We start from the raw sequence: 13232 nt of genomic DNA, 5'->3' as shown, positions 1-13232 counted from the left end.
CGAACCTGCAGAACACTTTAGCACATCTCGGTCTGGCAGTGAGAATGAGGCGATGTTGTCTACAGCTCGCTTCCAGATCAAATGTGGATCAAGAAAGAGTCTGAGGGCTCTCCTATGAGTTGATAGGCGGGTGTTGTTTTTCTTAATCCTGAGTAAAAATACGATCACTGCTGGCTTTCATTAGGTAACTGCATGAAGCACCCTTGCGATCTGGCAGCTAGATTTTTACTCTCCTGCACCGTAGTTAACAGACGGGTGCCATCTTCGTAAACAGAAATTTGTAGCGGCGTGTGGCAACTGCGAAAAATTCGATGGTTCCCCAGAAATTCTATCAGTCCGAATAACCGCCTATGTGGTGCCTCTTCTGAAGCCTGAAAAGAAGTTGCAGAGCTTTAATCGTACAGGCCGCTGTCCTTCCCCTCCTGCACTTTAAATCTGATCGAAAGACTTATGCACAATGCGGAACTGAATTATTATCTTCTGTCTTTTTTGGTCGCAAAATGCGCTCCAGCATGTTTTTTTTTTCTTCAAACATCCTCCCTTAAATCCACATCTGGTTCCCTTTCGAGATTGTTGAGCAATACTTTCAATTTCGACATATTCATTTTTTTACCAACCTTTCTGCGTCGCCAGTATACGTCCTCGATCATCCTTTACAATTCGGTCGCTCCGCTACTTAGCAGCGAAAAGTGAACTTTATAGACAAACATTAGATGGTGTCCGTACTTGGTATGCATTTCCCATCAGCGACCAGGGTCACATGAAGCTCTCTCGTTGGCTCGTTAGCCAAGCTCAAATTCCTCATGAATCCACGCATGTTTCGCAACCAACCGTGAGGAAAGGGTGAAGTGGGAGTAAAAATCGTGTTTTTTGCCACAGATTAATGCTCCGAGGTTGTTTCGCTTTTAATAACTAATTTGCAACCAAATCTTTAGACCTGCTCACTTGCATGCTAAAGCTATGCCTTACTTTCGTAATTTGCCTGGATTAGAAGGTGACTAATTTTGTCCTTACAGAACTGGAACCTGCGATCTGCTGCCAAATAAGCACTAGCAAAAGCAGAGCAACGCAACAAATAGTACTGCACAATGACTAAGCAGCCCAATGCGCACGTCCCTCATGCACAATTTTGTGACTGCAACACGAATTGGTTTGATTTCGTTTATTGGGGTTTAACGTCTCAAAGCAACTGAGGCTATGAGAGATGCCGTAGTGAAGGGCTCCGGAAATTTCGACCACCTGGGGTTCTTTAACGTGCGCTGACATCGCACAGCACACGGATCTCTAGAATTTCACCTTCAAGAAATTCAGCCGCCGCGGCCGGGATCGAACCCGCGTCTTTCGGGTCAGCAGCCGAGCGCCGTAACCGCTGAGCCACCGCGGCGGGGGGCAACACGAATTGCACAAAAGAGCATCTATGTGAACGACGTGCCTCGTGACGCCACACAAATGAAAGTAAACAAGAGGAAGTATTTCATTGAGAAACATTTTATTTTCACTTCATGAGAGCATCGAAAGATTTTTGATGAGGTCATAAATAAGAGCGAAGCTATTAACAACTCAAGCTGCCACCTAGTTGACGGTGGAATGCGAATTGTTTGGAGTGAGTGATCGCGGAAAAAGGTGTGATTATGACAGCACCCTGAAGTGACAAAAAGAGCACGCCAAATTCCTTGTACCGGCTGAGATCATTGTCGTGTTTGCGCATTCACGGGGAGAGTGATATAAGTCTTTGTCACCTATCCCAGAGCTTGACAGCCTCACCGAGACGACTTAACCCAACCTGACTGCCGGATTGACCCAGCGAAACAAACCGAAACCGCGAGCGCTACAGGATGCCGAACCCGAGATTAATTTTCTCACCAAACACCATTTGCTGAGACCTCGATCACTTGTCAGGTCAGTGAGAGTCATTCCCCTGGAAAGCAGAAACCACGCCTGAGCAGTATGGGACACTGCTGCCATTTCTAAAGAACACTCCAGTGTTTGAGAGGAGACAGATGGTGTTCGAACCTGCGAACTAGACGACCTCGTGTATCGGTGGCTTCCAAGCTCCGAAAGCCGAGCGGTGTGCTCAGTACCTGTCGACTTTGAAGTCTCCTGCACTAACATTTAAAGCTTAGCTGAGCGCAATTATTTCACTTACAGGTAATAAGACGCAGGATGCCATCCATAAAGAATAACGCATGTTTTTTCCTGACACAGTGCGATCGTGAAGGGAAGCAAAGCACGCCTTTGGAAATACGATACGCCAGGAAGCCTGTTCTTTCATTTCATAGCTACATGAAGCAACTACGCTGTCCTCAACCGTTGCGTATAGTACTGCTACATTTTGCTTCACAGAGCAGTTGAAAGCTTGAAGGCCCTACTCAGTCCTAGTAAATCAGCCGTCCTTGCATGTCAGTGAGGTGCGCCGGAGATTGCACGGCTGGCTGCACTTTATCTCCGCCATCATCTGAGCTGTCACCCTCGCCCATGGCTAGGGAAACCATCATGTCGTCGATGTTGAACGATGACTGACCCTCCGTGTCCACGTCGGAGTCAGCAGGTGCAGTAGCCTCGTCAAGGGGCGCTTGTTCAGCCTTATGAAGCTGCTCCAGGATTTCGAGAGCGCTCTGCTGGTCGCTCAAGGAACCTGGAAGACCAAGGGAGCCCTCTTCCTGAGCTGGAGTGAGCGAAGCCGCGGCCTGTTCGGAGGGACCGGTTCCTTCTTCTTTAGTGGACGTCACCTCAGCCCCAACCGCCGCCTCACCATCTGATGTTCCGCCCGCTGCAGCGGGTTCGACTACTCCCGTCTCTAAAGCGTAGTGCAGAGGTCTTGCCGGAAAGGATTCCGCATGTGGCACAGCATGCTTGCCTGGGTTGTCTACTAACGGTTGTTCCGGCTTTGCAGGGAAGTGTTCTTCCGTATACTCAACGGCGACTGCAGAATCACTGCTGGCTGGAGCTTCAGCACTGAAAGGTTTGACCGCTTGCTGATTCGCATCAACCTTGTGTGAGGCAGGCTGTACAGACGACGTCTTCTTGTCGTGATGTCCGTCGTCTTGCTCCTGAGGTACCTCGGGGTATTTCTCGTTGGTCTGCACAGATGGTTCAGTTGGTACCAGAGAGTTCTTTGTCGTAGACTTGGCGTGTCCAGCTTGGTCCGGGACAGGATGCACGGCAGGTTCTTTCCTCTTGCCCACGTCTAGCTCGTCACCAGCTGCGTAGTGTGGTGGCACAGGGTGCTCCTTGTTCCAGCCTTGTGCTGATGCCACTTGATGCGTGGAATCATCCGGTGCCGGAGTTGTTTTTCTGAAGGGTTGGAAGGTCATACGTCTCCTTGGAGGGAATGGCGGTGGAGTCTTCGACGTGGTTGTTTTGTGCTGATCGTAGTACCTGGTCGTCGTCGGCCGTCGGGTCGGAGCAGTCCCCGGAGAGAACCTGGAGTGGTGAGGCTTGCTGTGCTGGTTAGATAAAACCAGAGCGTCGGGCAAATAGAGATGCGTCGGGAACGACGCTGAGGACGCCGTGGTTGCTACCTTTGCTGGTTGTTCGCTTGGCGCTTGCGTTGACTGGACTTCAGTAGTGGCTTCAGTCGCAACACTCTGTGGCGTTACGGAAGTTTCTACTTTGTGCTGTTCTGTCGTGGTACGCGCAACTTCCGTGACAGAGCTTTCACTAGAAGAGCTCGGAGCTTTTGTCGCTGTTGTCGAGGTGCTTGGGAAGTAGTTTGATGTAGAGACTTTTGAGGATACTTGCAAAACACTGTCTTCTCCGAGCAGCTCTTCGGCGGCGTGCAAGAGAGCGGGCTGGTCTACCACCGGCTCGGGATCGGGTTCAGGCACCGGAACGACCGTGGTAGTCTTCGGGAGGAATGTAAATGCGGTCGGTGTCTGAAAGCCAATTTTCGTCGAAGAGTATCTTGATGGGAAAAGTGTGGACACCGCTGTAGGCGCTGTTTGCGTCACTGTTGGAGCGACTATTTCCTCCTTCGCATCGTCAAGAAGGGCTGGCGCTCCGGCTGCGAACGGCTCAGCGGCCTTGCTACTCATGTAGGCTTCAAGCTGTGGCAAGGGAATCGCTGGCCTCGCGGCGAGGTGCTCACTCGAAGAGTAAAGGGGCTTATACACGGGCCTCGACCGCGACCGGACCTTCATCCTAACGCCACCATCCGAAGAGCGCGCCCTCACAACGTGCGGTGGCAGAGCGGGCTTCTCAGCCAAGTGATCAGATCCCGTGTAGGAAGGTGGCCCTGGTGCCACGACGAAGTCGTCTGGTGGAGGAGCGTCTTCGGATGCCAAAGAACGTCCGAGCTCGAACTGCTGGTTTTGAGACACACCGTTGTTCCCGGCGGCCTCTGGTACGGCGGCGAGGTCCACGTTCGAGTCGCTGGTCTCCTCCATGTTTGCCGACGGTCCAGCTAAGTCGTCGCCTTCTGTTGCAACAACCGCGGACACGGCACCGGTGTTCCGCCGCATGCTAGACGATTGATAGGGGGAGCCCTCCAACGTCCTCAGCTCCTCTCGCAGGAGCCTCGCCAGCGTCTCCTCTCGGACGGAGGTGTCGCTCCTGCCGCCGTTAGTCCCATCCGCCTCTGTCGGCCTCCCGGTGGCCCGGATCGCGAGGAACACGAGCAAGAGAAGTGTCACGGGCTGCCTCCGCATGATCTGCTGGAGAGAGAAGCAGAAAAAATTAGTGCGTACAGTCGTGGCACATCCTCGCCAATTCAGCACGTTATTTTCCGTTCATACATTTATCCACCGCACAACATCTCGACTCGGACACATCGCGCATGCAAAGTGAAATCCCTTTTTGCTCACGCTGAAGTATATAGAAAGGCACCCCTAGCTTTACAGTTCTTTATTTTACATTTATTTCTATTAATTTAAGTAAGAAGAAAAGTTGCAGTAAAAACAAATACCATTATAGTCAGGATAATTTCAGCGTATATCGTTTAGATTGCACACATATCCTGACGTTTAGTCATTAGTAAATAAACCTGTAAACCTGTACACCTGTAAATAGAGCGAAAAGTTGCTGGGCCGGAAACTCTACTGGCGAGCTATGTGGTAAAGCCCTTTACTTCAAAGCGCAAAGCACAAAGCTTCAACGGGGCACTTTGGTTCTTTTGAAGCTGAAAATGTCAGAAAGAGTGAGGACAAAGTTTTGCTTCTTCTCGAGAAATTCGCCACTGCACGAAAGTCGTGAGTTTACCACACCTGGGATCAGCAGCCGAGCTTTTGACTTGTAGGACATGACCGAGTGTGTACATTCAGAACAACGCGTACGTCACATATGCATAGTGAGGACATAAGTCATAGGCAAGACTTGTAATACACGTGATTGCAACAGGTTTTTGAAATGGAAAAGTGCGACTCCCGGCATTTATATCTAACGCGTTAATATATTCACTAACCAGCGCTGGATTACTTCTTCAAGGAAGCAGCGTCGCCATTGTGGAGGGTTTACATTACTTCCAATCAGCGATCGTATAGGGGGTGGTGCTGTGGCATTAGGGGGGGCCATTTTCGCAGCTTTACTGGTGAAGGTAGCGATAAACCAATAAACATGTGCGAAGCGATCCACCTTGCTGCATGTGCACCAAAGTGGCCCCCAGTGCTACTTGAATGCATGCCCCTATTTTGATTTCAATCCCATGATCTGTAATACACATGCTTGTTCGAGCACAAGATCATAACTTAATTCGTGGGAGCGACCTGTAAGCTTCGGTTGTGGTTATATTATGTGAATAAGATGATATAGTCATTTCACTGGAAAAGTAAATTATCGCACGTTCTCATAGACTGTTTTGTTGGTTCAATAGAGTTGCTTGATTGTTATTCTTTAAACTCTCCTTTGCTCTTGAACTGTCAATACTTGGGAAATTTTTTACTGCTTTGTTTCTGTCTTCTTAATATTTCCTTGTTTATTTCAATACCTTCCTGTGTAATGGTCTTCCAGCTGCTAAACTGTGAATAACTTGTAAATTCAGGCCGAAAGAGAGGCTGATAAAATTTCAGGCGTAGAGGTCTCGTTAACAGAGGCGACACAGGACATAGAATACCAAGGATGAGCGCGGAGAGTATTTGGTAGTGATTCTTTTTTTTTAATTGACTGAGGTGGCTGCTGCTCAGCGCATCTTGTTCTTATAGTTGCCACCGATGCATTACCTTCCAGTGATATCTTTTTTAGCGTCTATACGGCTTGAGATGAGCATTTAAAGCGGAGATGCGCCGCTTTTGAAAAAAAGTTCCGTATGCATCCGATGTTGAAGGACATAAGAATGTTTGTCATGAAATGCACTAGCTGAAATTCTCCGCAATTCCACTCAAGAATTCTTACAAAACCGATGCAAAGGTGACGCCAAAATGACGATGAAACCAACGCAAATTACTTTCAGATACCAGGAAAAAGTTCCTTCCCAGCTCGACTCGAACACACGATGATGGTGATGATGATAAGCATTTAATAATATGTATAGAGAGGTTGGCAGGGAAGCAGTCTATAGTGGGCCGCTACCCTTACAATGCTAGGTGGAGTACACGAGGCGCGGACATATGACTGTGGTAAAATGACACCTTAGCCCAGGGGTTCTCAAACTGGGTTCCGCGGAACACAGGGGTTCCGTGGGCTGTCTTCTTGTGTTCCGCGAGAACCCTGACCCGGCAGCTGATATGAGACTGGCTCTGAGTGCTACTGAGCCACGCTTTGACTTGCTCTTAAAAGGGAAGCAGTACCACCCATCACATTAGTATTTGTATTAATATGTGCAATAAACATTTAACTTTTGCAACTCTCTCTTTGCAAAAATGCACTCGACAACATTGCTGGTAAGTGAAAGCAGGGGAGGGGGGGGGGGGGTTCCCTGGAACTTATTGAAGGCTTTTGGGGTTCCTCCAAGCAAAAAAGTTTGAGAACCCCTGCCTTAGCCCATTCAACCATCACTTGCGTGCGGTTGACCAGTATTTTTATACAGGAACCGGCCTTCAGATCGAATTAGCAGCCGTGCTGACATTGTCTCTCGTGGAAGATCTTTGTGGCGTTGCTTTATGGAACTGATAGCGACTGCACTAAAAAACACGTAGCGGCACCTGCCTTACTGACACAATTCTGAATTTCCTGTGGTAAGCGTTTAACAGCCTGAGTAACAGCAACGTGACCAAACTGCCATGTACGTACTATTTATATTGTGGGACAGTGTATGCCAATTTTCTTTGTTTTTTCTGCAAGCCAGAGTGTACATGGCTGCCAAGAAGCATTTTACGTTGCAAGGCATACTCTATGTGCCTATGATGAGAACGAAAGAGAAAAGCAGTGTTAATCAAACACAACCGTTCTTTATTTTATTCGTTTGAAAATACTGCAGGGAGCTAGTGCTGCCCAAGCAGATCGTTACATCGCATTAATAACAACTGTTCTAATTTGTTCGCCCTTGAGCATTTAACAACACTGCAAGAGAGAAAGTTGCACTATATAAGGTGGGCGGAGAACAATTTCTAAAACACCTGTTTAGCTTGCCATGTACTGTTGCATTTCTACGGAATGATTTAACCATAGTCTTCAATATCATTCCCGTATTGCGAATATGTCCGTCTTGTGAACTACAAAACCTGTTGTCCTTGCAAAGTAGTGTTACATTATTACGGCATGATTTAACCTTAGTCTCCAATAGCATTCACGTGTTTATAACGGCGGGTGGCATCGGAAGCATAGTTTTGTGATCATAGGAACGCAAATGCCTTGTAGGTCGCTTAAAAAGAATTCTTCCTTTTTGTCTGGATTTTTTTTCTTTGCAGACTGGAGCTCTTGATAGCGCTGCACAACAGATTTATTGTGAAGTATATTGACAGAGGGCAGGCTTGCGGATTTTGTTTGTGGCATGAATGTTCAAGAATGTTCCTAAATATAATTAATTCTTCCACTCATGCTAACATGACGTGCTGAGCGTATTGAACGAAAAGATCTTGGGCCGAGTGACGAGGGCAATTCCCGCTGTCAGAAATAAACGGCAACGCTAAAACAACTGTCAAAGGACAGTCCAGTTGAGAAACACTGCTCTTCGGTTTGTTCGAGCGTTAGGGTATGCTTTTTATGTTCAGTTAAAGTTAGTTTCACAACGCGTTTTTCATTTGCAGCACCCGACGTTGCCTGTGTCCTTGTTCGCGGGGAGAAAATCTGCATTTCTCTAGTGTGCCTACTTCGCATTGCAGACGGCGCGTGCTCTTCGGAGGACGCTATCGGAGCTTGCTTCGACCAACTGCATTCCAAAGCCTCCCAAAACGCCACATTTCAAGAGCAACAAGGCAACTACTCCGCAAGGACTTACGAGCCGTCGCAATCTCCCAGCATCCGTGAGGTTGCTGCGATTTTCGGCGAACAAACTGTGCATTTTTTTCTCAAGCTCTTTTTTCTTACCACTTCTTATAAGAGGTGTGTCACTTTACCATTGCAGCAGTTGTGAATAAAGCTAGGGCTCGTGGAGTAACGAAATGATGTCCACTTCAGCGTTATCTGTCCATTCATGTCAGCGCTATATAAAATAAAGCGTGTACTTTATCTACCTCCGTCGACATCAATTGCGGCTCTTTCCTCATTCCCAGTCTTTCCGCTTCAAATGGCAAGAGAGTATTGTGCCTTTTGTCAACTCCCTGTCGTTCCTTTCATGAAGTACTCCTGGTTAAATGCATTATGGATATAACCGAACTTTCCAAAACAATTGTGTTTTATAAATCGGCCTAGCAACTGGTGCTATTACCGCACCTCATATTTATTTCCTCTAGTAGACTCATGTATGACTCTGGACAGTGTAGTAGTGTATTACAGCCAAACTTTAACGCTTCCAAACTGGAATTGCTCGCAGCTGCGTAGTAAATATGGCTGTGCCTCAATCCGGTGGCGCGGCGCGTAACCAAAGCATGTCTATAGATATCATGCTCATCACTGTCAGCCAGACTTACATTTATAAGGGGACAATGACATCCCTCTCTATCTTCATATGCCCCAGTCCTGCGCCAACTACGGCCGCCCTACTTTACCGAAATTCCTAGTTTCATACCCGCACCTTACACTCTGCCAGAAACAACGGCGTCTGTTTTTTTTGTTTGCCGTGCGGTGAGCATTTGGACTTAGAAGAAAACCGTTCGTTCTCTGCTCTCTACAGTAAATGTCCCGCCCAAGTGCGCCTATTTTCAATTCTCCGCTATAACGTCGCTGACTCTAGTTATGCTCTAGCTGATGATGCTGAGAGTGCCTTAGCGAAGCGTCCGTAAATTTTCTTTCTACAGCTCGCTGCGCTGCCCTCAACCTCAATCCAGGGCTTCATTCTAAATTTCAGTAATCAAACGCGTAGGGGAGTACGATCTGGACACAGCTATGGCGTAACTGCTTTTTTACAGAGTCCGGCAAGCTTTTGCTCGTGATTTAAGAATACGTGAGAAACGGTCTCATGCAAGAGTCATGCAGCCTACTTGTGTCCGAAGGAACGGCCTGTATATGACTATCTTTCGTACTGCGTCCTTGAAACGCTTGGAAGATGGTCATTGCCGTCTACGTATATGCGTCAAACGCGAACAATTTTTGTAATGCTTCTCATAGAAAACTTCTCTTAGAAAAGAACTGCTATAAAGTGTTCCATAGAAGCATGGTATCTATGAGACACCAGCTGAAGTAAACTTGAGCACCCTCTTTATTAGGGGTTTACATGGCTTATGCGCTGCACTACTAAGGGACCATAGGTGATCGAGCACGGCGACGCTCGACGTACCTAAATTGCAAAACAGCTTAACCTACGGCAGCAGAACGAACATTTAAATTCTATGCCGCACACACTTTCGTCACTCATGATGACGACATCCCTGCGAACCAGTTTTACTACAAGAACAGTGTAAAAGAAGACGAAGAAGGAAAGACAGACATAACTAGCAAAACAAAGAAGCGAGCAGGAGGAACTTGCTCCGTCCGAAATTGCGCACCCATCTTTCGCCTACCCAAGGACACGTCATTCGGCTTTCCCAGCTTTCTGGGCGAGCCTGCTGTGGGATCATGAATGTTTCAGGAAAATGCGTAGCTTTGCCTTATAAATAATGCGGACGAAATTACGGATTTCAATTACAGGAAGAAACTAAAGAAGTAGACAGGGAAGAGATGCTCAGGCAGGCATGTCATCCTAAAGACGTTTTTAAAGCAGGATAGTCGTGCTTAGCCCGTTCAGACTCGCGTAATGCCCTAATGTTCAGAAAAAATTCTGGAAATACGTTTGTGCTTGTTTCCAAGCCTTTATTTCACAAAAAATAACACGAATGGCTAAAAAAAATAAGTAAATCCCGACTGCCTCAAACTACCGAGGTCACGGAATTTCTGCCCCCTTCGTAAAAATATATTTAGACACAATTGATTATTGCTTTATCATTCAAAGCTGTTGCTCAACGATAAACGCCTACACTGTCTTTCAGTAAAACATTCCGCTTGTGAGGAAAGAGAAAGTTACGGCCCCATACAGCACTTCCTAGGCGCAGCGTACAACGTCGCAAAGTCCGCATTTCTTCCTTGCGTTTTAATACCGATCTTTTTTCTAGACACAAAATGGCCCTGCCATTCTATCCAAGCAGGGATTTGAAATGTAGCCACCATTATTGACTTCCTGAGAACAGCTCTAGACGCTTAGAAGTCTGGTGCACAATCTCAAAAGTCGGGTGCCCCATGTCAGACGCCGTGCCACAAATGGTTAGACGACTTAAGAATGATTTTCGGAACATTGCGTAGAAAACACTAGCATTATGAAGTACAGAGCAGCGGACGACTTCGATGGCATTGCTTTTTATTCGCGGCTGTCTCTTTTGGCATCTAGAATTGGATTGAACCTGAACCTCCTTTCTGTGGTTCTTACGGACACGTTGCAAACCTGAATTACGGATGCATCGAGCACAGCAGAAAGTAACGTTGTCATGTTTTCATTAGTACAATACTCGTGTAAAGTCAAGTTGTGGAGTAGTTTATTGAAGTATGCCTAGAAAGAATACCAAGCTCTGTCACTTCGTGCCGGCGGAAGAGTGTGCGCGCAAATATGTGCACAACAACCGCCAGCATGGAGAACTTCCACATCCTTTAAAGTACTGCGGAACCCGGTTCGAGGAAAAGAATTCTCCCGATGGCCCTTAATTTCACGACGCAAATTCGCAGACTCCTATTCGCTAAACCTCGCATTCGGAGTACGCGCATGTTTCCTGAATAAGCATGTTCACTGGCCACCAAAAAGTGTAATAGTTTGGGTGTGAGCAGCTTCACGTTTGTTGAAACAAATGATTTCCTTTAGGACTACTGTAGAACACTGAATACAGCAGCTGCCACTTATAGCTAGCACTACAGAAGCGAAATATACTGCAAGTGTGTCTATTAAGACGCCCAGCGGTGGTCAGGATGGGCATTTAGTTATACGTGTATCGCAGAGTTGTATCCTATCTATAGCATTATGTTTCGAAAGTTTTTTTATAAGTATTGTATTCGTATGGTATGTTTTCAATACATAAAATTTTAATGCAAAATGTGCTGAATGTACATGAATGCACATATACACGCGGTGTACGTGTGAAAGGCCCGTCTCGGGTCTATACGTCTGCAAAGAGACGCCACTATTGGAAGTGTGCATTCTTTTAATAATATGAACTTCACGGCACGCTTTTGTATTGGAGACTGTGCACTATCTGCTTTATGCAAATTTCTCAGGACTGACTTGAGGTCTGTGTATTGAAAATACCGCGCGAATAAAAAAAAATATAACTTTCTGGCGCAGCAAAAGGTAGGAAGCCAAACCGGTTTTTGCCCCGAAGCAGCGTGTATTCTGTGCCTGAGGGGCCTAATCGCGCCTGAAATCTCGGCCTTCGGTTGTAAAAAAGGCGCACTGCGGATACAGTTCCGCATGCCAGTGGCGCGTCTGCGTTTCGATCCGTGAAAACGTTTTCCGGAGGGCGCGTTCTAGCCTACTCAAAGCGTGACTCTTCCTTTATAAGCAGCTCACTGCTGCATCGCCGTAAGGCTCTGAAGTCGTGAAAAATGAAGACGGATTATGAAAGCTGGAGATGAAGCAGACGCTCTGGAAGTATTTCATGCGAGCCTGCCTCACCGGAGTCCTGGGTTTAGCGCAAAAACCGGAGAACATTAAAGAGCTTGGAATGGACGAAGCCATTTCCTAAGCTGTGGGTCACGGAGCTCTTTGATTGGGTCACTTGCAGAACTTCCTGCATCGTTGCCACTTATACTCCGCGTAGGGTTCATTAATCAAAAGCTGGTGCTCTGATTGGCCAATAACACTTGACGTCAGCACACCTTCACGTCACATGCAGCTTTCCGCGGAACTCCTCATCATTTCCAAAAGCACCAAAGCAGTGAAGAAACAAACGTTGTAAGGAGTCACTCATAGCGGACTGCCCAATTCGTAGGTAGCCAGTGGGCAGAAACTGCCATTGGTCAAGGCCGCATTTTGATTCGCAGTTTCGTAACTGGTAGGATTAAACCGGTCAGCTTTGCTACAGCGGGTTTCGTGGCCTCGACTGCTGCTTATTGTTGAATAATGTTCTTTTGAAGCTTAAGTGTAACACATCGCCCTACGGATAATATCAAAGGCGCCCACCTAACAAACGCACCATTACTGGCACGCAGTACAAATCTACACGTGGCACTTAAACGTCACAGCAGGGTTGCGTATGTTTTTGACCAAACTTTACTATACATTGCTCTTAATGTTCTTTCTAGCGTTTGGGAAAAGTTGCAAAGAAACTTCGAAATGACGTTTTTCTGGCCTCAATTAAGCCCGTAGACAGCATATGTCAACTTGCACTAAAATGGTCAAGTAACCCTGCAGGACCACACGCACCAGTTGTGATCTGCCACAACTTGAACCAAAACTTCATAAGGAGAATGGGGCGACGAAGGCGAGGCGCCCTACAAAATACCACAATTGATACATGCAACTCACGCGCTCACCTTCTCATGGACAGCATGACCTGAAGCTTAAACGACCAGCCGTGAACGGTGCAACATGAAATAGTGGTGGAGGGGTTACACGGAATGGTTTCTAATGAAAGTTTTGGACCCTGCATGGAATCTGGGGCAGGGCAGGCATCATCTGATATCTAACTTCACAGCTCTGCTAGTTCAAAACGTTATTATTACCGCACAACCATTAGGAAATGTTTTTGCACATTATGGTTTAAAAGACTGGAAATGATACTTTTAGTTTGAGTTCACCATTATAA

General features: G+C 46.9%; 1 protein-coding gene across 1 annotated transcript; it reads right to left on the bottom strand.

The window, feature by feature from the left end:
- Positions 1-2375: 2375 nt before the first annotated feature.
- On the bottom strand, positions 2376-4646 carry LOC149362305 (uncharacterized). Its single transcript, XM_089569691.1, has one exon. The coding sequence runs from the start codon at positions 4644-4646 to the stop codon at positions 2376-2378; it is 2271 nt and encodes a 756-aa protein (XP_089425817.1).
- Between the last annotated feature and the right edge of the window lie 8586 nt (positions 4647-13232).

Source organism: Amblyomma mixtum, chromosome 2, assembly GCF_055824585.1.
Source record: "Amblyomma mixtum isolate Tamu chromosome 2, ASM5582458v1, whole genome shotgun sequence".
NCBI lineage: Eukaryota > Metazoa > Arthropoda > Arachnida > Ixodida > Ixodidae > Amblyomma > Amblyomma mixtum.
Note: the sequence above shows the minus strand (reverse complement) of the source record. Positions and strands in the feature narration are given on the sequence as shown.